This window comes from Cebus imitator, unplaced genomic scaffold (assembly GCF_001604975.1).
Source record: "Cebus imitator isolate Cc_AM_T3 unplaced genomic scaffold, Cebus_imitator-1.0 Scaffold54, whole genome shotgun sequence".
Lineage (NCBI taxonomy): Eukaryota > Metazoa > Chordata > Mammalia > Primates > Cebidae > Cebus > Cebus imitator.
Genome location: NW_016107369.1, coordinates 6,761,942 through 6,782,488, shown reverse-complemented (window position 1 = coordinate 6,782,488; position 20,547 = coordinate 6,761,942). Strand labels below are relative to the sequence as shown.

The following is a 20,547-nucleotide window of genomic DNA, read 5'->3' as shown; positions in this document are numbered from 1 at the left end:
ACCTGCCCTGTAGCATGCACACCTGGGGTACCTGCCCTGTAGCATGCACACCTGGGGCACCTGGCTGGAAGATGTCTACTTTGGGTTCCATCTTAGTTCACAACAACTTGGAATAATTCTGTAGCAGAAAGTAGAGCATAAAATACAAAATGACTCTTATTTTAATGAAACAAATTTTTTAAGTGATGTATGTTGCAGCACACTTGGATTACTTCTGTAAAAACTAGCATATTATTCTAAAATCGTAATAAAAACAGAGACTCCAGTGAGGGGTCCCTCTTGTTCAGAGTCAGAAGATTCAAGTCAACAAAAATGGAACATGTAAGTTAGTCCTTTTTCCACTGTTAAAAGGAAAAGCTTTGGACACAGCACATTTAACAGAGTTTATGTGCAGATAAAAGGACTCATGAATTGGGGAGCACTCAGAAGCAGAAGAGGTCGGGGGAGCTCCACCCAGCAGCGTGGGTAGTGAGCTCTAATAGGCTGAACATGGAAGTAAGACCAAGAAAACATATCTGATTTGTTACAGTAGAAAGTCCCTAGTTACAGGTTAGTTGGAGGTTTCTGATTGGTTGCTTCTCTAGTTTCATTTTACCATTTACATTGGACTTTGGTTTGCTTACATAGGAACATAAAATTCTAGAATTGCTTCAGCCTAATGACCTCCCAGTTAAAAATTGTTTTAACGTTACTTTTATTTCTGATCTACGAAAGTGGCAGCCGCGTATGGTTTGACCTGACATGCACAGCATTGGTGACTAGTGCTACCAAAGCAACATCCATCACGAGAGATACTGCTTCTTGATTTGAATTTTACTCGTCTCTGTCTCTGTGTTTATGTGCATTCATTTGGTTGTACACTTGTATAAGAACTGAAAGCATAAAAAGTTTATTTTCCTAGGCTGGGCACAGTGGCTCATGCCTGTAATCCCAGTGCTTTGGCCAAGACAGGCAGATCACAAGGTCGGGAGTTTGAGATCAGCCTGACCAACATGGTGAAACCCTGTCTCTACCAAAAATACAAAAATTAGCCAGGCATGATAGTGCACACCTGTAATCTCAGCTACTCAGGAGGCTGAGGCAGGAGAACCACTTGAACCTGGGAGGCAGAGGCTGCAGTGAACCAAGATTGTGCCACTGTACTCCAGCCTGGGTGACAGAGCGAGACTTGTCTCAAAAAAAAAAAAAGTGTATTCCTAGTTTTGCATTTGAAATTAAAAGAATAAAGAAATACCAGAGCACTGTGAGGATTTCTTCTTTAACAGAGATATGTATGCATTACACAGTTTTGAGAAAACATTGATCTGAATATTCCTATACCTCATGGACCCTGAGCACCGGCAAAAGATAAAAAGATGAGTTTCGTTTTTTCCATGTCCCCTGTTCTGAGCTCTGAATGATAAAGGTTTTGCAAAAATGCCAGTATTTTACATTAAGCCTAACATTTATGAAGTATCGATTTGTAGCTTGACTGAACTTTAATTTCACAGTGCTCTCAGTTAATTATATCAACCTAAAATGAAAACTGTAAAGTGACTCCTCCCCACCATGAAAAACAAAATCCAAAAACAAAATTGAGCTTAAGTCATCTGTTTAGAGTTTCAGGTCTTTGGGTTGAACTCCACAACTCTTCTCAGGAGGCAGCAGCGGACACCCGACCTTAGGCTCTAGTGCTAATATAACCTGTACCAGTAGCTTCCCGTTGCAAACAAGGAAATGATCCCTCGAAGTCAAACTCAGGCAGGAACAAGAACCTCTCTCTTTGAGCTCTCTAAAAGAGTGTGGTTAAGAGTATGAGCATTGACAGCAGACTGCCCGGGTTCAGATACCACCTCTGATGCCAGTTACGTGACTCTGGGTCAGTTTCTTAATCTCTCAATGTCTCAACAACATGAGTCTAGTAATAGCGTATATACCACTATAACTATGGCATGAGGATTACACAGGTTGATAGGTGTGTATAAAACACATGGGATGGGATGGGATGGGTGCGGGGGCTCCTGCCTGTAATCCCAGCACCTTGAGAGGCCAAGGTGGGCAGATCACCTGAGCTCAGGAGTTTGAGACCACCCTGGGCAATGTGGTGAAACTCCATCTCTACTAAAATACGAAAAATTAGCCGGGCATGGTGACACATGCCTGTAGTCCTAGCTACTTGGGAGGCTGAGGCATGAGAATCACTTGAGCCTAGGAGGTGGAGGTTGCAGTGAACCGAGATGGCGCCACTGTACTCCAGCTTGGGCAAGCAAGTGAGACTCCATCTCAAACAAAACAAAACAAAACCTGTGGGACAACACCGGGCACAGAATCTGCCTTAGCAGATGTGAGCACTGCATCACGACTGCTACTGTTACTGCTGCCGCCACAGGACGGGGCAGTGGAACTTAACCCTTCAGGGATTTAGCAGCGTCACTCCCTGAGCGTGCCACCTGCATGGAGGGAAAACATGAAATTGTGCAGCCAGCATTCTGGTTTCCGTAACGTTCCCTGCCAGCCGAGTTGTATGAAAAGTGTTAGGCTCAGAAAGAATGAGAAAGATGGATTGAAATGTTGATGAGGCCATTGTCAAGAAATCTCAGTCTACTGAATGACTGCATGTAGGGAGATGACCCCCCCCTCATGTCAACCTAGGAGAGTTCAGTCCTTCATTTCTTATTCACTCCTGCACTGTGCCAGCCATCCAGGAGAATTAAGTGCATTTGGGAGCAGATGCCAGCTGAGCTGGAAAGGCGGTATGGCGTTATGCGGGGAAGGTGTCAAAAGCCAGGCTAAAGATTCAGGCCTTCTTATTTTCTCCACCAGATAATAGGGAACTGGGTTTGGAGACATGAGATCCTGTTGACCCTCTGGCACTCTCTGTTGACAGATCACTCCTAGGAGGCGTCATGACTTGGGGAACCCATGGCCCTTCCGCCAGCTCTGGGTTTCACTCCCAGTTCTGCCACTCATTAGCCAGGTGACCTTGGACTCATTCCTTAGCAAGCCTGCACTTCTGTGTCCTCACCTACAAAATGTGCGTAAAAGAGCAGTACATACCTCACGAGTTGTTCCAGGGCTTACATGAGTTCATCTGTGCCAACATTGAGACGAAGTGCTTGACATAATCAGAACTACGTAGGTGCTGACTGTTCTTCTTGGCCCCTCTGGGCCCCGGGTTCCATGTCCGTAACAAGGAGCACTGGACCATGTAATTTTACATCCTTTTACACCCAAGTTTTTCATCAAGACAGCTCTGGTGGAACGTGAAGCTTAATGTGGCAGTGACTTATAGAACAGCTTGAGGGCGATCTGAACACTTGGGAGCAGAAAGGTTAGGCTGTCCCTGTTTCCATCATTCTCCCACCTGTCCTCCATCCCTCTGTCCCCACCTGGACGTGCATGCCAAAAGCCACAGCCCATTTTACTGGATCCTGATAGTTTGGGAAAAGAACGTGAGGCAGACAGATGCCATCTTTACTGCCAGTGTCTCCCTTCAAAACAAACTTCTTTACCAGGAAATAGGATTAAGAGGAGGTAGAAGGAAATTAGAGTAGGATCAGAAAGAGAGAAAAAGGAGTTCTCTCTGAAATAATACTGCAGCCAGATACGGGCTGAGCTAGCCCAATGATGGATAGAGAGGCACGTTCGCTGCTCAGCTCCGACCTGGAGGGGGAACGTCTCGAAAATCGTTGCACAGAAGGTGCCTTGAAATGGATTGATTCTCCCGTTATTTATTCTCACCTCTCTTCATTCCCTTTGCTTTCTTCTGTCCTTGAATCGCAGCAGATAAAAGGACAAATCTGCTGAGAGGATGCATGTCACAAGTGGTCAGATGAATTACAGCCATAGCACCGTATAGATAAGGGGCAAGGCTGGCGCCGGGGCAGGTCTGAGAGGGGCCAGGAGCACACACCAGATCAAATTGTGCAGTTTAGCAAACGGCTGGTGGCAGGCTGAAAGGATAGTGAGTTTATCTGTTTTCCATGCACTCGAGGTTTTTGAGATTCGCTGTGAAGACCCAAAGCTGGAGCCCACCCAGGGAGCAGGCTGTCTTGGATGAGTTTCCCAGCCTTCTACAGTGGATGCCAGTAAAACTAACTAGAGACAGGAATGGGCACCAGAATAAACACAAAGAGATATTTTGTTCTTAACCATTAGAGAAAGATACAGCTAACTGGCAAGAAGTCCCAGGGTTGTTACATTTTGATTAATAGCAGTAAAAATACTCTTTAAAGCTAGTAGCTTTATTGAGAGCTTGCTTTGCACGGGCTACCTTTTCAAGTGTATTATAAGTATTAGCTCATTTTATTTGCATGGCATCTGTGTAAAGAGAATACTGTTGTTATCTTCACTGCATAGGTGAGCAAAGGAAATACAGAGAAATTCATTAACTTGTCCAAGCTCTCATAGCTGGTAAGTGGCAGAGCGGGGTTATGAACTCAGGCAGTCTGACTCAGAGTCCAAGAGCGCGACCACTGCGGAAGCCTGCCTGAATCATAGGAGAGAGACAGTGCGAGTATACGAGGGACCAAATCCTGTTGGCTGAACATCAGTGCTTAAGTCGAGCCCAGATGCTCTGCACAAAATACAGTGTGTCTGTGCACATGTGGTTGTCAACTCAATCAGCCATTTCCTTGGTTCCTGCTGTGTGCTGGCCACTGAGCTGGACCCTGTGGGATGGATAAGTCAATGTCAATCATGCCCCTGGAGACCTGGCTGGTGCAAAGAGGCTCCTTAAGTCATCATAACCCAAAAGAGAAAAGGGCAGGTGCTAAAGAGGAGTATAGATAAAGTGCAGCGAAATCATCAAAGAGGGGGGACTCTGCCTCTGTGGCATCAGGAAATGCTTCTCGGAGGGGGTGGCTTTTGCCCTGGGACTTGAAGTAAGAGTTAAAAAAAAAAAAAAAAAAACCGTATAGAAATACAGTGGAAAGGGAAGAAGGACATTGTAGGTGGAGAGAAGTAGAACTAAATGGTCCAGTCTACCCCATAAGGGTGCGAGACAGAGAAATGGACTGGAAGGCCAGGAAGGCTGGAGCCGAGTGGGCTGAACACAGGGAGGGGAGGTGTTTGTTAGAGTCAGAATGGACTCAGAAGGAAGCTTAGCTGCAAGCTTCAACTGACAGATGAAAGAAGAAAGAATTTGGATATGTGACTCACTCCGTGTACCAGGTTCATGGCAGAAGTGTCTCAAACCCCAGGCTTGTCCCCCGTTTCTTTGCACTGCCCTGCCGGCACGAACATGCAGATAACAAGGGTCTCACGATGCCAGGAGGGCGTTACGATTTTATATCCTGCTCTATTTGAGGATCTCCAAGATTACATATTTGAAGTTAATATCAGCCAAATGCTAACTGTCTGCAGGCAAGAATAGGCACCCGCTTTACAGTGGGAGAAGCTAGAGATTTGGGAATCAGGATTTGCTGCAGATGCTTTGAGGAAGCTAGGCCTCTGATCCACAATCCCCTAAATTCTGGAACTGCTGGCTTAACGACACTTTTTAGTAACCAGTCACCATCACTACATAATCTGTGGGGTCTGGAATAGGATAATTCCTGCTCCCTTCCCCTAACTCTGCCACCACCCCTATCCTTTAAGAAACCTAAAACTTTTCTTTCCTGTGAATTCATTTTTTCCTTTTTGTCTTTTGGATCTCTGCAATTAACATGTTAATTATTTAATTCATATTACCTAAAGGTCTGGGAACACTGTTAAACTCATGAAAAAGCTTCATCAGTAATTTTGCTGTAACCAAGCTATCCCTGGACCTTCATTATTCGCCCCTGGAAAATGCCATAAACGACATCTAACAGGCTCAGCTCCGTAACCCTGCAACTAAGAAATTAAATAGCATTCAGAATGCCAATGATTATTAATTTAAAAGAAATAAAAAAATCAATAGCACACTCCTGTAACCTGGCACTTTTTCTTAACTGAAGGCAGCTGCCAGTTTTCCAGAGCAACAGCGCCCCTATGTGGTGATAGTGTGCACTGCAACCAGGGAGTGATTGAAAATACGGCAGAAAGGAATGCCGGCCTCAAGCAAGGACACCTGTTCATGCCCAGATCACTTCCGCTTTCGGCCAACAGACTGTTTCTCTACCAAAAGATGGACACAGATTATTTTTTTTTTGTACTGAGAATATGTCTTAAAACTTTGCTAGGATCTCTTTTCCCCTGTGAAGTCAGGAAGAGGACAGCGAGCAGCATGGATGAGTTGGAATAATTTTCATCAGAAATATGGGGTGAGGGGAAGGGGAGGGACTGTGGCCAGAGCAGTGGTCTAGCAGGATGGTGTGATGAGCTGCGTGGAGATGAGGTGCGCCGCCTTGGGCTGGGAGGCAGGGAGCAGAGTGAGGGTGGGGTAGGATTTTCCTGGTCATCAAACCTATGGGAAATGTAATCATTTATATTCTAAACTAAACCAGAAACTGTATTGAAATGTCTTATGCCCAGAGCAGAGGAGGAGTATCACCAGAGTTTGGAATTCGCAGCTCTAACATGATGCCTTGGGGACTGCCTCCCCACCGCAGGCTGACCTAACACGCCCCTTTCAGAAAAGAGGATTTCGTTTCTCCTGACTCTGAATTGAATACATGGGATGTGCCCCTCCAGGAGCCTCTAAAATCACCTCCACCTTGACCTTGAGGGGCCATGGGAGAGGGGAAACAGCACTGGCCTAGAAACCCCACGGCTGGGTTCTAGTCCCAGCATCAGTGGAGCACCAAGGGCAGAAAGTATTCATCACGGATGTATTTTATGATGCTTACATTGTTTCTGGGCAGCTGCACCCCTAATCACCTGCACCCTGTGTACAGCTCCCCATGCCTCCTCCCTTGGAGGCCACTGTGCTACATAACTTGCTGTGGGCTGCAAGAAAGACTGGGCTCCCGTTTCCTCTGAAAAGCAGGGATCACGCTCCCTGCAGACCTCACAGAATCATTCCATGGATTAAATGGTGACATGGATTCTCTGTGTTCCCACCCAAATCTCATCCTGAATTCCCACATGTTGTGGGAGGGGCCTGGTGGGTGGTAATTGAATCATGCGAGCAGGTCTTTCCTGTGCTGTTCTCATGATACTGAATAAGCCTCAGGAGATCTGACGGTATTATATGGTGGAGTTTCCCTGCACAAGCTCTCTCTTTGCCTGCTGCCATCCACGTGAGACATGGCTTGCACCTCCTTGTCTTCCGCTGTGATTGTGAGGCCTCCCCAGCCATGTGGAACTGTGAGTCCTTTAAACCTCTTTATTTTGTAAATTGCCCAGTCTTAGGTATGCCTTTATTGGCAGTATGAAGACGGACTAATACAAGTAGGATGTAAAAATACAATTCGTAAATCCTTAGAACTGCAACATGAGCTTTACACCTGAGTTATGCTATAATATTGATCAACATATAATAACATAAAGTATCTAGTATATTGTAAGTCATAATAAAGGAGCGAGATAGCCCAGTAACTTCTTGTTAGTGTCTTCAATCTTGGAGAAAACAAATCTAGAGAAATAAGCAGTCCAAACTGGAGCTGCAGAGTCAAGTGAGCAAGAGAAAAGGCTTGCTTTTTGGGGTGTGTGTGTGTTTGTTTTTGAGACGGAGTCTTACTCTGTCACCCAGGCTGGAGTGCAGTGGCATGATCTCAGCTCATTGCAACCTCTGCCCCCTGGATTCAAAGAGATTCTTCTGCCTCAGCTTCCTGAGTAGCTGGGATTACAGGCATGCACCACCATGCCCAGCTAATTTATATTTTTAGTAGAGACGAGATTTCACCATATTGGCCAGGCTGGTCTCAAACACCTCCGTGATCTGCCTGCCTCGGCTTCTCAAAGTGCTAGGATTACAGGCGTGAGCCACCGTGCCTGGCCCACTTCTTCATTTTCCAGGAAAGCTCAGGTCCAGTTCAGCGGACCGGCCCAGGAGACTGGGAGAGCCCTGTGTACTCAGGAGAGTGGCCTCACCCCTCATCCTTGTCCAGGATTGGGGAGTGGGTGCCCACAGCTTGTGTGTGTCCCCATGAGAATGGGTGGTGCCATTATGAGCAGCATCAAAGGGCCAAGCACACGGGTGACAGATGTGGGGATTTGCCATTCTGTGGACAGAGAAGGTCAAACACAAATGGACTCACTTATGAGGCCCAGGAAGATGACTGAAAGTAAGGCCAGGTGAGGATGGAGGCAGAGATCCAGGCCCCACCTGCAGGTCAGGGAGCACAAAGGATGCCCAGAGAGGGTGTGCAGTGGACTAGGAAGAACCAACTTCTGGCTTTTAGAACTGGGAGAGAATAAATTTCCATTGTTTTAACCCACAAAGGAAGAAAAAGACTATGAAGAGAAGAAGGGCCAGGTAGATGGCCACATGGCGGATGAGTCAGAGAGTTAAGCGATGTGGAAGGTGGTTTTGAAAAGGATTTGTGAAGAAGGCCACTCCTTAGCAGCGTGTTGAATATAGCGAGGAATATGAGATGGAAAAGATTCTTTTTAGGGACCACAGATGTCAGACGTAGCCACAGACCAAATCGTGAAATAGACATAAATTTGTCCCATTTATGGAGACTGTTTTTCCACCCATATGTCCCCCACCCCATGTAATGTTTACCTGGCACACAGGCTCACACTGATGGCCCTGGGCTGCTTTTTTCCCTCTCGAAAGCTGATGTCTGGTCTCTAATTATAAGATACAAGATGAGATGGAAATAACTGTTAACAATGCATTGATTCAGCAATGGATTGGTTAAAGAAAACGTGGTACACGTACAGCATGGAATACTACACAGCCATGAAAAGGACAAAATCATGTTATTTGCAGCTACATGAATGGAGCTGGAGGTCATTATCCTAAACGAATTAAAGCAGGAGCAGAAAACTCAATACTGCCTGTTCTCACATATAGATGGTAGATAAACACTGGGTACTCATGGACACAAAGCTGGGAATAATAGACACTGAAGACTACTAGAGGGGACAGGGTGGGAGGGGAGCAGGGGATGAAAAACTACCTAGTGGGTTCTCTGCTCACTACTTGAGTGATGAGATGCTTTGTCCATCAAACCTCAGCAACACACAATTTACCCATATAGCCTGCACATGTACCCCTGAGCCTAAAAGTCAAAAAACAATATTCATTCCAAAATTATTTACTACATACAAATCATAAGTAAGGATCCCTGCCCTGACACTAGGAATTATAGACTAGTTGAAAGCTTCATTCTCATCTATTCATTCATTCAGTGCTCGCTGGGGTTGTGATAAGCAAAAGTGAACCCATCCCTCTGCACAAGTAGCTTCCAGTCTCTTGGAGGCATTTCCTCAGAGGATGAAGCCATCCAGGTGGCATGGCAGGCATGAGGTGGTACCCATAAATGGAGCTGGGACAGTCTCCTTGGGTTGCCACCCTGCTTGGGTCTATTCCTGGTAGGGCCTGGAGCCCTGCCTAGAAAGCCCATGTCCCCTCTCCTGTAGTCACAAGGGCAGGCCAAGTATTCTGTCCTGTTCCAGTCTTTGCTAGAATGCGTCAAGTGCTGTGGGCTTCAGTCCTGCAATTTTTGCATGGCACTTAGTTTGGGGGTAAGTTTTCTGGAAGTTTGAAATGTTTCACTTAAAAAGAAAAACGCAGGATTCAAAGAAGTAAAGTGTAACAAATAAATAGAGACTCGTTCAGTTCAGGGGTCAGCAAACTAAGGGCATTGCAGCTCTTGTGGAACTGATGCGTGCCCGGGCCAGGGTGGGTAATCCCGAGACGCCATTCTGTTGCTTTCAGCCTTTCTTGGTGAAACTCTTGAAGGAGATATAATTCTTCGCTTGCTGGGAGTCTTTGTTTCAGAGAGATTGTAAAAAAGATTCCCAGAGGATAAATCATATCTGTATTAACTTCCTAACGAAATGAAAAAATGTATCATTGCTGATTATTCCTCCTAGGCTGATATGGGGAAAATGATATTAATACTTTTTAGTGTGATTTTAATCCTTTGCATCCATGGATATTTGCATTAGTATTTTCTGGACATCATCTTGTTTATATGGATTTTATTCATTGTAAAATGCCATCAGATCCAGGAATCTGAGTTCTGGCGGGGGCAATGTTATAATCCCTGCCCAGAACCAAAACTTTCCCTGTGCAGATGGCCTTTCAATAGAGTGGAATGTGTTTGAGGTTTCTGCATATTTTAGTTTACAAACCCTTCAGTGATGGTTGTTTTCATCCTGAGTTCAGCTCCATGCTTCAGAGGACGCTCCAGTGTTGAGAACAGTGCCTGGCATTCAGGAAACATTCACTAAGTGTTACTTCACTAAGTGTTTGTTGAATAAATCAATTCAACAACAACTAATGAAAGCACATCCCTTAAAAAATCTCAACAGTATTGCAAGCATGATACCAAAGGCAGAAACCATAAAGGAAACAATTGATGGATTTGAACATAAAATATTTTAAAACTCTGCCTTGAAAGGCAACTGAAGTACAAATGGCAGACTGGAAGGGGAAATCTGTTTTTTCTTTGTTTGTTTGTTTGTTTGTTTGTTTTGAAACAGAGTCTCACTCTGTCAACCAGGCTGGAGTGCAGTGGTGAGATCTTGGCTCACTGCAATCCCTACCTCCCAGGTTCAAGCAATTCTCGTGCCTCAGCCTCCCAAGTAGCTGGGACTACAGGCACGCATCACCACACCCAGCTAATTTTTGTAATTTTGGTAGAGGTGGGGTTTTACCATGTTGCCCAGGCTGGTCTCAAACTCCTGACCTCAAGTGATCTGCCCACCTTGGCCTCCCAAAGCACTGGGAATATAGGCATGAGCCACCACACCCGACCAGAAGGGGAAAATCTTATAACATGAATTTCAGATAATTCAGTTATATATGAATACTTAATGAATTCCTATTAATCAATATACAAATGAGTACCCAAATAGAAAAAATACAAATGGCCAATAAATGTATTAGAAACATTGAATCTCACTTATAAAAACAGTTATTTTTCTAAACAGGATATCATTTTTTCACAATCAGACTGGCAAAAATAAACAAGAATGCACATCCAGCCTAGCACATATATGTACTTCCAAAGGAAGGATAATTTGGTTTTGAAGGCTGGTTGTATGGTATGTTTCAAAACCTTGAAAATGATCCATAAAGCTCCCTTCTAGAGATTTGTCTTAAGGAAATCACAGGAGGCATGAAAAGTTGCACCTGCTTATTGCTGTGTGGCTTATCATTGCAAAAAAAAAAAAAAAATTTTTTTTTTTACAATAAAATAAAAAAATGAAAAAAATAAAAAATAAAAAATAAAAAAAAAAAAAAAAAAAAAAAAAAAACCTGGAAAACGACTTCTTCAGCTAAAGGAAGTGATATGATATAATACTATAATATGTTAAAAATGAAGAGAGTGGGGAAAGAGAGACTCTCGGGAAAATTATGTTTGACTTTTATTTTCTTCTTTTTGCTTAGCTATATTTTCTAAAGTTTTAATTAAACTCTTTAAACAAACAAAAAAAAATTCCAAAATAAAACTCATGGCTGCTTAGATGATAATATAATATTTATGTTGTTTTTTGTTGCAAGTGTATGTTTATGTTAAATTTACCAAGTGATCTAATCTATATTACTAAATTCTTTTCATGAGCTTCTGAGTTGACCTATATTAAGCCCTTACAATAATTCTCAGAGTTAAGCAGAGCAGGTGACATTATTCTTCCATGACAACACTGAGACTCAGAAAAGTTAAATGACTTATTCAATAACACATAGTTAATAAATGGTAAAATTGGCCATAAATTCTAGGATGCCACACCCATAGCTAAGTGCTTCTTCCTCTATCATCTCTTGCTTCAAAACAAAAATCTAAATGACCATTAGACTGTTGTTGGCCTGCAAAGGTGTAGAGCAAACCATTTTATGGTATTGAGAGCACTTACCTTGGCTTTACTCCATTCGATTATTTGTGTCAAGTAAGCAAGATACATTTATTATTCCCATTTTATAGAGGAGAAGCTGAGGCTCAGAGAGGTTAAGTGACATTCCCAAGGTTGTATACAGTAAGTGGTAAAGTTAGGATTTAAACACTTTTAGTCTAAATGCCTGATCTTTCTACTTCAGTTTGGTATAATAAATTCTTAACTTCATTAAACAGTTTGTCCCATTATACTCTTAAAGGTTTATGATATGAAGTCTCTCTTAAACTCCTTTTCCATATGGGTGTCATGGGTTAACAAGACTTTGAGGGCCAATCTTGTGTAACAGATTGTATTTCCAAAGATATCTGGAATAATATCTTATATCCCTCATACTGTTGTAAAACTATTCACCTCTCCATCCCAAAAGGTGGAACAGAAGCAACACTATGCAACTGCCAAGGCTAAATCATAAACATCCCATGCACTTCTGCCTTGCTCTCTTGGGATGTTTGTGCTTAGAATCCAGCTGCCATGCTGTGAGGAAGCCCAAGCAGCTCTGTGGAAGGGACCACATGGAAAGGAACTGAAATGCCCAGCTCACATCCCTGGCTGAGCTCCTGGCCATCAGCCTAATTTGCCAGCCATGTGAGTCATCTTGAAAGTACTGTAGGTTCAAGGTTTTACTTTCCAAGGTTTTGGTTACTAAACCATGGCCCCAAAATATGTGAGTATATTACAATAAGATATTTTGAGAGAGAGAGAGACTACATTTATATAGCTTTTATTATATTATATTGCTATGATTGCTCTATTATTAGTTGTTATTAATCTTTTATGCCTAATTTATAAATAAAACTTTATAATAGGTATGTATAGAAAAAAACATAATATACATAGGATTCAGTACTATTCACTGTTGCAGGTATCCACTAGGAATCTTGGATAAATGGGAGTATTGTAGATCCTCCTGCTCCTAAGTAGCCTACCCTAACTGATGTTGCATTGAGCAAAGTGAGGTGAGCCCACCAACCTCCACCCAAATTGCAGATTTCTGTGTAAAATAAGTGACTCATCTTTTGGGGGTAGTTTGTTATACTCATTTCCCTCCTAACCCCACATTAGGTGGCAACGATGGGGAAGTCTTGCCTGTCATCTCTATTTTTGTTAACTCCTCCTCATTCATGGCAGACTTTGGTACCTGGATCACAACCTTATTCTCCACCCCAAACCTGCCATTATCCTTGGTGACACTCTTATCCATGAAGGGGACCTACTCGATATGTTAGCTTCTCAGTTCCATGTCTTCTACTCCAGTGTTCTTCAGATTCAAACCATTTTACTCTTTCTGTTTGAAAATTGCTTGGAGGAGTAGAGAGGAACCTAGTGGAATATACAAGCCCAAATAATCCAGAATTTTTACATGAGAGAAATGAGGAATGTCATGAAGGGCATCAAAAGGCAGGAAAGATGCTCATTTTCCCTACCAACCACAATTTAGGTGGCAGAGGTGGGAGAAGGTGAAAAGAACAAAGGGTGTTGGAAAAGACCACATGGAAGTCAGTGAATACCAAGTGGTAAAGGGATCTTTCTGTGCTTAGGCAAAGGCTAGATGGGGACTTATCTCACCAATGGAGCCAGAGAACAAATGTTCCAGATGTGTGTGTGTGGAGAGTGGAAAAGGGACTGATTAAAGAAAGAGGGAGCTCAAAGCAGTATAGAGATGAGGCAGAGAAATAACAGGACTCCAGAGGCACTTGGATATTACTCATCAAGGATGAGGGGGGATTAGTTGGTCTCAACATTTCTAACAGCAAAGTTACAGGTAACCTAATACATATGTGTGTGTTAGTTGGATCAAAGGATGGACAGATGGATGAGTGGGTGGGTAGATGGTAGATGGCAGTGGATGAACAGACAGATAGATGAATGGACAGATGTGGGGGTTTCTCTGTGGGAGATTCAGCTTGCCCAGGAGTGATAGTGCTTCTGAGATAGTCCTAGTAGCATTTGTTATCTCCGAGGCTCTTTCTGAATGTTTGAAGCAATGGGTGGCAAAGAGGAGGCTCAGCCCTCTCTGGATTGATCTGTTACTGGGGTGTACAAGCATTCGGTGCAGAGTCCCCTCCATCATTGGTCAGATAGCTTCATTATCCACTTGTGATGGCTCCTGTAGCCACTGGTTCAACTCCATGTAACTATTGAAGAGCAGCCTTGCTGCAACAGATAGGAAGCAGGTCTTATCTCTGACTTGGGAATAGAAAGCCCAGTGGGCACAACCTGTAGCACTCTCAATCCTGTAGAAATATAGATAGTGATGCTCTTGGTAAAAAGGAACCTACCCTTTCCAAACTTTCTCCTAAGTCAGTAGTTGTCAACTAGACAAGGGCTTATTCAAACACAAGTGACTAGACCCCTCCTCTAGAAGGTATGATTCTGCAGGGCTGAGCAAGCCTGAGAATGTTCATTTTTCACCTATAATCCCAGCACTTTGGGAGGCCGAGGCAGGTGGATTGCCTGAGTTCAAGGCCAGCCTGGGCAACATGGTGAAACCCTATCTCTATTAAAATACCAAAACTTACCCAGGTGTAGTGGAACACACCTCTAGTCCCAGCTACTTGGGAGCCTGAGGCACAAGAAGAATTGCTTAAACCCAGGAGGCAAAGGTTGTAGTGAGCCAAGATCATGCCACTACACTCTAGCCTTAACAACAGAGCAAGACTCTGTCTCAGGAAAAAAGAAAAAAAAAAAGAATGTGCATTTCTAACAGATTCCCAGGTGGTACTGATACTGCTAAGACCACACTTTGGGAATCACTTTCATCCTGCATGGTTAGGTTTAAATTAGGCATTCTTAACTTCATATGTGGCAGGGTAAGTGGATGTTGAGGGCCCCAGGTATATTCCTGAAAAACAAAAAGGAGTCAGTGATCAGTTAATTAATTCTAGTCTTCTGCTGAGACTGTTATCTGGCTTCTGAAGGCCAGCATGTTTGCTAGCTGAGGGATTTGGAAAAGTCTGTGAAGGAGAGTACAGGACAGGTTGAGGACAACAGAATGAAACCGACCCTGAAAAAGAGAGACTGGGCATAGGGGAGATGGGAATTTGAGGAGAAACATCTTATATAATTCGGAACTTAAATCTGCATTTTTAGAGAAGATATTGTCACGTGCTCACGTGGCCTCCAGATGTGCACAGGTGCATAGGATGGAAGTAGCCTAGGGAAGCCTTGTCATAGATGGGCTGCATAAATAGGAAGGCTTGCAGCAGTGTTAGAAGACAACTGTTATGGTTAGGCTTTGCGTCTCCACCCAAATCTCATCTTGATTTATAATCCTCATAATCCCCATGTGTCAAAGGAGAGACCAGGTGGAGGTAACTGAATCATGGGAGCAGTTTCCTCCGTGCTGTTCTCATGACAGTGAGTTCTCATGAGATCTGATCATTTTGCAAAGGGCTCTTCCCCACGTTGCTCAGCACTTCTTTCTGCTGCCTTGTGAAGAAGCTGCCTTGTTTCTCTTTCACCTTCTGCCATGACTGTAAGTTTCCTGAGGCCTCCCCAGCCATAAATCTCTTTCCTTTATGTATCACCCAGTCTCAGGCAGTTCTTTATAGCGGTATGGAAATGGACTAATGCAACAAGCTCCATGCAGTCTGGAGAAAATGCAAAGTACATATAGCTCTCAGACTTCAGGAAGGGGATCTATATAAGCAGATAGACGTTCTTTAAAATAGCCTTTCCATTCTCCCATCCACTTCACTGACACACAATAGCTAGTCTGTATCATCTGTAACCTCTCCACCTGCAACTAAACAAAACATGAAAACTCTCCAGTCATTATTTAAACTTGCCTTTTCCTTTACTCCCCTTCCAGTTTCTCCCCAGTTCACATTCACAAAAGCCCAAAAATCTTATGGCTGATCAAGGACACTCCTTTGAGGATGGGAAGAAACTGCAGAGGTCAGGTCAGAATTTTCTTCTGCAGACAGGGGCGGGGGAAAGACAGGAAATAAGCATGCACAGGCTCACCTTTGTTGGCTTCACAGCAGCTTGGGATGTGCACCCAGCCAAGGTTTCCAGCTAAGATGCCTTTAATTGTACTCAGCAAAATTGCCACCTTTTCTGAGTTATAAAGCCCTTCTCTCCTAGAGTCCCAGCATGTGTCTGGCATCTGCAGGCTTTTGGGTTTTGGTTTTGGGTTTTTTTCTGTGTGGTGTTGTTGATGTTGTGCTTCCTCACCAGGGTGTGAGTAGGCAAATCCTATGCAGGCACTTTCTTTGTGATCTTTGGCATCTTGTTTTATCTTGCCTCCCAAATGCTGATCACCCATGGGCATGCTTCTTGAGGGTTGCAACCATGGCTTTAAAACCCACAACAGCTGGTGTCTGTGGTCTGCAGGGCCAGAGAATATTATTTAATCTAGAAAACATTCTTTTGTTCTGCTCTGCTTCATTCAGACCTCTCCTGGGTCTTTTCCTTCCCCTGCTGGCTATCCATTTCCATCCAACTGGAGGGGTGAAGTTCAGAAGCCCCGGAGACAGCATGAATAGTGGGTATGCAAGTGTTGCATCATGCATGCAGCAAACATTTATTAAGCACATACTCTATACAGTGCTACCAGGCTATAGAAAGGAAGCAGAGGGGATAAGTCCATATGTACTAGAATCTTACTCTCCAGTTGGAAACAACAAGGAAGCTGGGTATGAGGATTCTTTGGTGAACCAGACGGCTGCTCTGTGTAGCAGCAGAAGTCTTCAGTGTGGACTGTAGACCACCTGCTCCAAAATCACCCTGCGGAATTGTGAAAAACGTGCAGACTTCAAGGCTCATCCTATACTTGATGGGATAGGGCCCTGAAATCTTCTATCTTAATAAGCACCCACAACAGCTGGTGTCTGTGGTCTGCTGTGTCTGTGTCAGTTGCTTTTGCTCTTTTTTTTTTCTTTTTGAGACAGAGTCTCATTCTGTTGTCAAGGCTGGAATGCAGTGGTGCGATCTTGGCTCGCTGCAACCTCTACCTCCTATATTCAAGTGATTCTCATGCCTCAGCCTCCCAAGTAGCTGGGATTACAGGCATGCACTACCAGACTTAGCTAATTTTTGTATGTTTTTCAGTAGACACGGTGGGTGTTTCATCGTGTTGCCCAGGCTGGTCTCATCTCTTGGCTTAAAGTGATATGTCCACCTTGGGCATGTATACTGCAAGGTACTGTAGAGTGCTTTGTACTTATCTTTCTCCTAACCAGATGTTAGCTCTTAGAGTCTCATCCTCCTGCTTTCCAAGGTCCCTGCACCCATCACCAGGTCCCCAAGGGATAAGTGCAGGGAAAGCTCTCTGAGCAAATGCCCCCTGGATTTCCCAATGGCCATTCAGTTTGGACCGCCTTTTCCCCTCTTATGCCAGTGATAGTTCACGATATCTTTTGCCTTTTTTCCCTTAAGACTTTCCTGGTCTTGGCATTTGGGATTTTCTCATTTTGAATGAGAAAGCGTTTAGAAGGTTGAGACAGGGTCAGCAAGGAGGTGAATTCAGGGGATATTGGTCGCTTGCCTTCTGTTTCCAAATGTGATTATGATGCTTTGGATTAGGAAACCCCCAACTAATGAATATTGTTAGGGGCAAAGACTACTCCCAACAATAGAGAAATAATAGCTATTACCTTGCTCGTCTGTGGTGTAGCTGGGACATTGAATGTGATCCAGGCTCTGCTGATCAGATATGTCCCTGTAAGATATTGACTCAGGAGCCAGGGATATAGGGTACAGGAGTCCTTTGTCCTCTGGCAAGAGTAATTTCCTCCTCAGAACCAGTCCTGGGCCATGTTGATGAGCATGGCCCACTTGCCTTGTACCAAGTCAGTTTTCTAGTCCTCATCAATGACAGGCTTTGTTCTGGCAGCTAACAATTCTACATGATCCAAGAAAGTGAAGGATGTCATTTAAAGAGAAAGGGAGACAGCCTCTGTCTTGGCATCTCACCTTCCAGGAGTAAAGACATGTCCCAAGTATTGGGCAGCTGCATGCGCAAAAGAAGAGACAGTGGAGAAGGCAAGATATGAAAGAGGAAGGATCATGGAAGACAGACCCAGAACGTTTGCTTAACCAGATCTATTTACAAGTTTTAGTCCTTAATCAGAAGGGACTGTATCTTAGTACAGTAACCTCATAATGCCTTCCTGAGGAGCCCAGTTAGTCCTTGCCCCTGTCCACTCCACCTCCTTCAGGCAGTAGAACACAAGAAGGGTCTTCCTCTCACTCCAGCCAAAGCATCTCTGCTTCCGGAAAGCATGGATGAATGAGAGCCATAAACTGGGAAATAAGTCACAGGCTACCCTTTGGTTGTTGTTTATCTTTACAAAATTCTGTGACCCCAGGACCATGCTTTAGGAGTAGCCTCTTGAAGCAGAAGAAAATATTTAGCCAAATTCTGCAATCACAACCAAATACAGTCTAATGGCAGCCAGCAAACACTGCAGAAGGGGAGTCACACACACCATTCCAATGCGGGGAGTAAGGATGATGAAGAATCAGTTATCAGTCCCTGGTGTAGCTCCATCTGGGGAGTGGAACTCGTAGGGCATACATGATTCTTTCTTATTCATTTCCTTAGCTCTGAACCATCCAAACGACCACACACAACTTGACTGGCAAGAGGTGTTTAGAAGGTTGACACAGGGTGAGATATGATTGGTGGTTTCATATGGTGCAAAGAACTTCCCATACTCCACCTAATGGTTTTCTGATCACCTGTCCCCAGAAATTGCCTGAAAACAAATCACAGGTTGAAACTAGAAATAACTTCCCTCTCCTAGGCAGCTGGGAGACTGGCCACCCTGTTTCTTAGTTTGGTAATAATGGTCCAGACGCAGGGAGGGGAACAGTACACACTGGGGCCTGTTGGGGTGTGGGGTATAGGGAAGGAGAGCATTAGGAAAAATAACTAATGCATGCCGGGCTTAATACCTAGGTGACAGGTTGTTAGGTGCAGCAGACCACCATGGCACACATTTACCCATATTACAAACCTGCACATCCTGCACAGGTACCCCAGAACTTAAAACGAAAATAAAAATTACATTAAGAAAAAAAAAAAAAAATAGTCCAGAAAGTGAAGAAAAGCCTAACTAAAAACGTCATTTTAGGAAAGAGATCATCGTGAGTAGGATGTCGAGGAAGCTCCCCTACTTAACACCTGTCAGTGGCCTTCTGTAGCTTTCAGGTTCTAGCCCCTCTTGCCTCCTAAGTCATACCCTCCCGACTCAACTCCCCAGCCTCCTCCAGAGTGTGCAAGATGACTGAGCCTAAGTACTGAGTCGGGAGCCAGTTTGACTCCCAGCTCTTTGCCACTTACCACAGACTTTGTGACCTGGGGCAAGTCACCTAACCTCTCTCTGCCTCACTGTCTGTATCTGAAAAGGGGGATAGTGACCACCTATTTCATCAGGGTGCTGTGCATACAAACGGGCAAATATGTGTAAACTGCTGAGAACAGTGCCTAGCAAATAGCAAGGCCTATGTAAATGTTTGCTGACGTGCTCCGTGATTCTGCGGCTTTGAAAATGCTGCTCTCTCATCCTGCAATGCCACCTTACCTTACCTAGCAAATTCCAACATGGCCATTAAGATTCAGCTCAAGGCTGGGCACAGTGGCTGACGTCTGTAATCCCAAAACATTGGGAAACTGAGGCAGGAGGATCTCTTGAGCCCAGGAGTTTGAGATCAGCCTGGGCAAGATAGAAAGCTCTCGTCTCCACAGAAAAAATTTAAAAATTAGCCAGAGGTGGTGATGTGCACCTATAGTCTCAGCCACTCCAAAGGCTGAGGCAAGAGGATTGCTTGACCCCAGGAATTTGAGGTACGTGAGCTCCGCTCTCACCACTGCGCTCCAGCCTGGGTGACAGAGTGAGACCCTGTCTCTAAACATTTTTAATTTTTAATTTAAAAAACTGTATTTGATGTATCTCAGGCCCTACCTCCGGCAGCCACGTGTTCTTGGCACCCAGATCTGATGTAGGGCCTTGTCCATGCTTCCTGAAAATGTCTCTTTGGTAGCACTCAATGCACTGAGACACAGTCGTTGGTTTCCTTGTCTGTCTTACCCATGGTTTCAAGACCCTGGAGTGTGGGGACCACATCTCATGTGGCTTTGTACCCAGCAGTCAGCATAGTCTTCATGTTGAATAAACAGTAAAACTCTGCTGAAATCCATTAAATTCATATGTATATTTACGCACTCATTCTCTTCCTTTGTTCAGAAAATGCCTGTCGAGCCTCTGTGATGTAAACCAAGTGCCTTTTTACGAGCAGCTTCTTTCTAATGATCTGTAATCTCTGTGTCAGTCCTCACCTTTAACTAGGACAAAAAGAGAACCAAATTCTGTGTGACTTTGGTCATGGCCTGACTTCAACAAGAAAAATGTTAGAGACCAGAAGTCTGACTGATAACTGAGTGAGTTCTTTCTTTCAAACTTAGAGCCCTGTTTTAGCCTCTAAACTTCACAGCTGGGCTCCCCAATCCTGCAGGCCACCGCATTTGTGATCAGTAACTTTCAGCTAACATAGGCAGGCCAGGAAATGTTCTGCCCTAAACATAACTGGAAACCTTTCTGAATCAGTTGCCACAGTACTTGTGGTTTTTTATGCTGACTTCTTAGGTATATTTCCTCAAGACGGATTCAAGATGTGGCCAGT

General features: G+C 44.1%; 1 protein-coding gene across 11 annotated transcripts in view; it reads left to right on the top strand.

Annotated features, from left to right (window-relative positions):
* The window catches only part of RGS6 (regulator of G protein signaling 6), a 640,379-nt gene that overhangs the window by 478,217 nt on the left and 141,615 nt on the right, over window positions 1-20,547 (top strand). The window contains exon 1 of one of the 11 annotated variants that reach the window (XM_037738571.1): window positions 7,131-7,209. The exons of the other annotated variants lie outside the window; for them this stretch is intronic. Within the exon in view, the coding sequence (XP_037594499.1) occupies window positions 7,200-7,209 (10 nt within the window). The 5' untranslated portion in view covers window positions 7,131-7,199. Of the gene's footprint in view, window positions 1-7,130; window positions 7,210-20,547 lie in introns of those variants that run through there. 11 annotated transcript variants of the gene reach the window in all.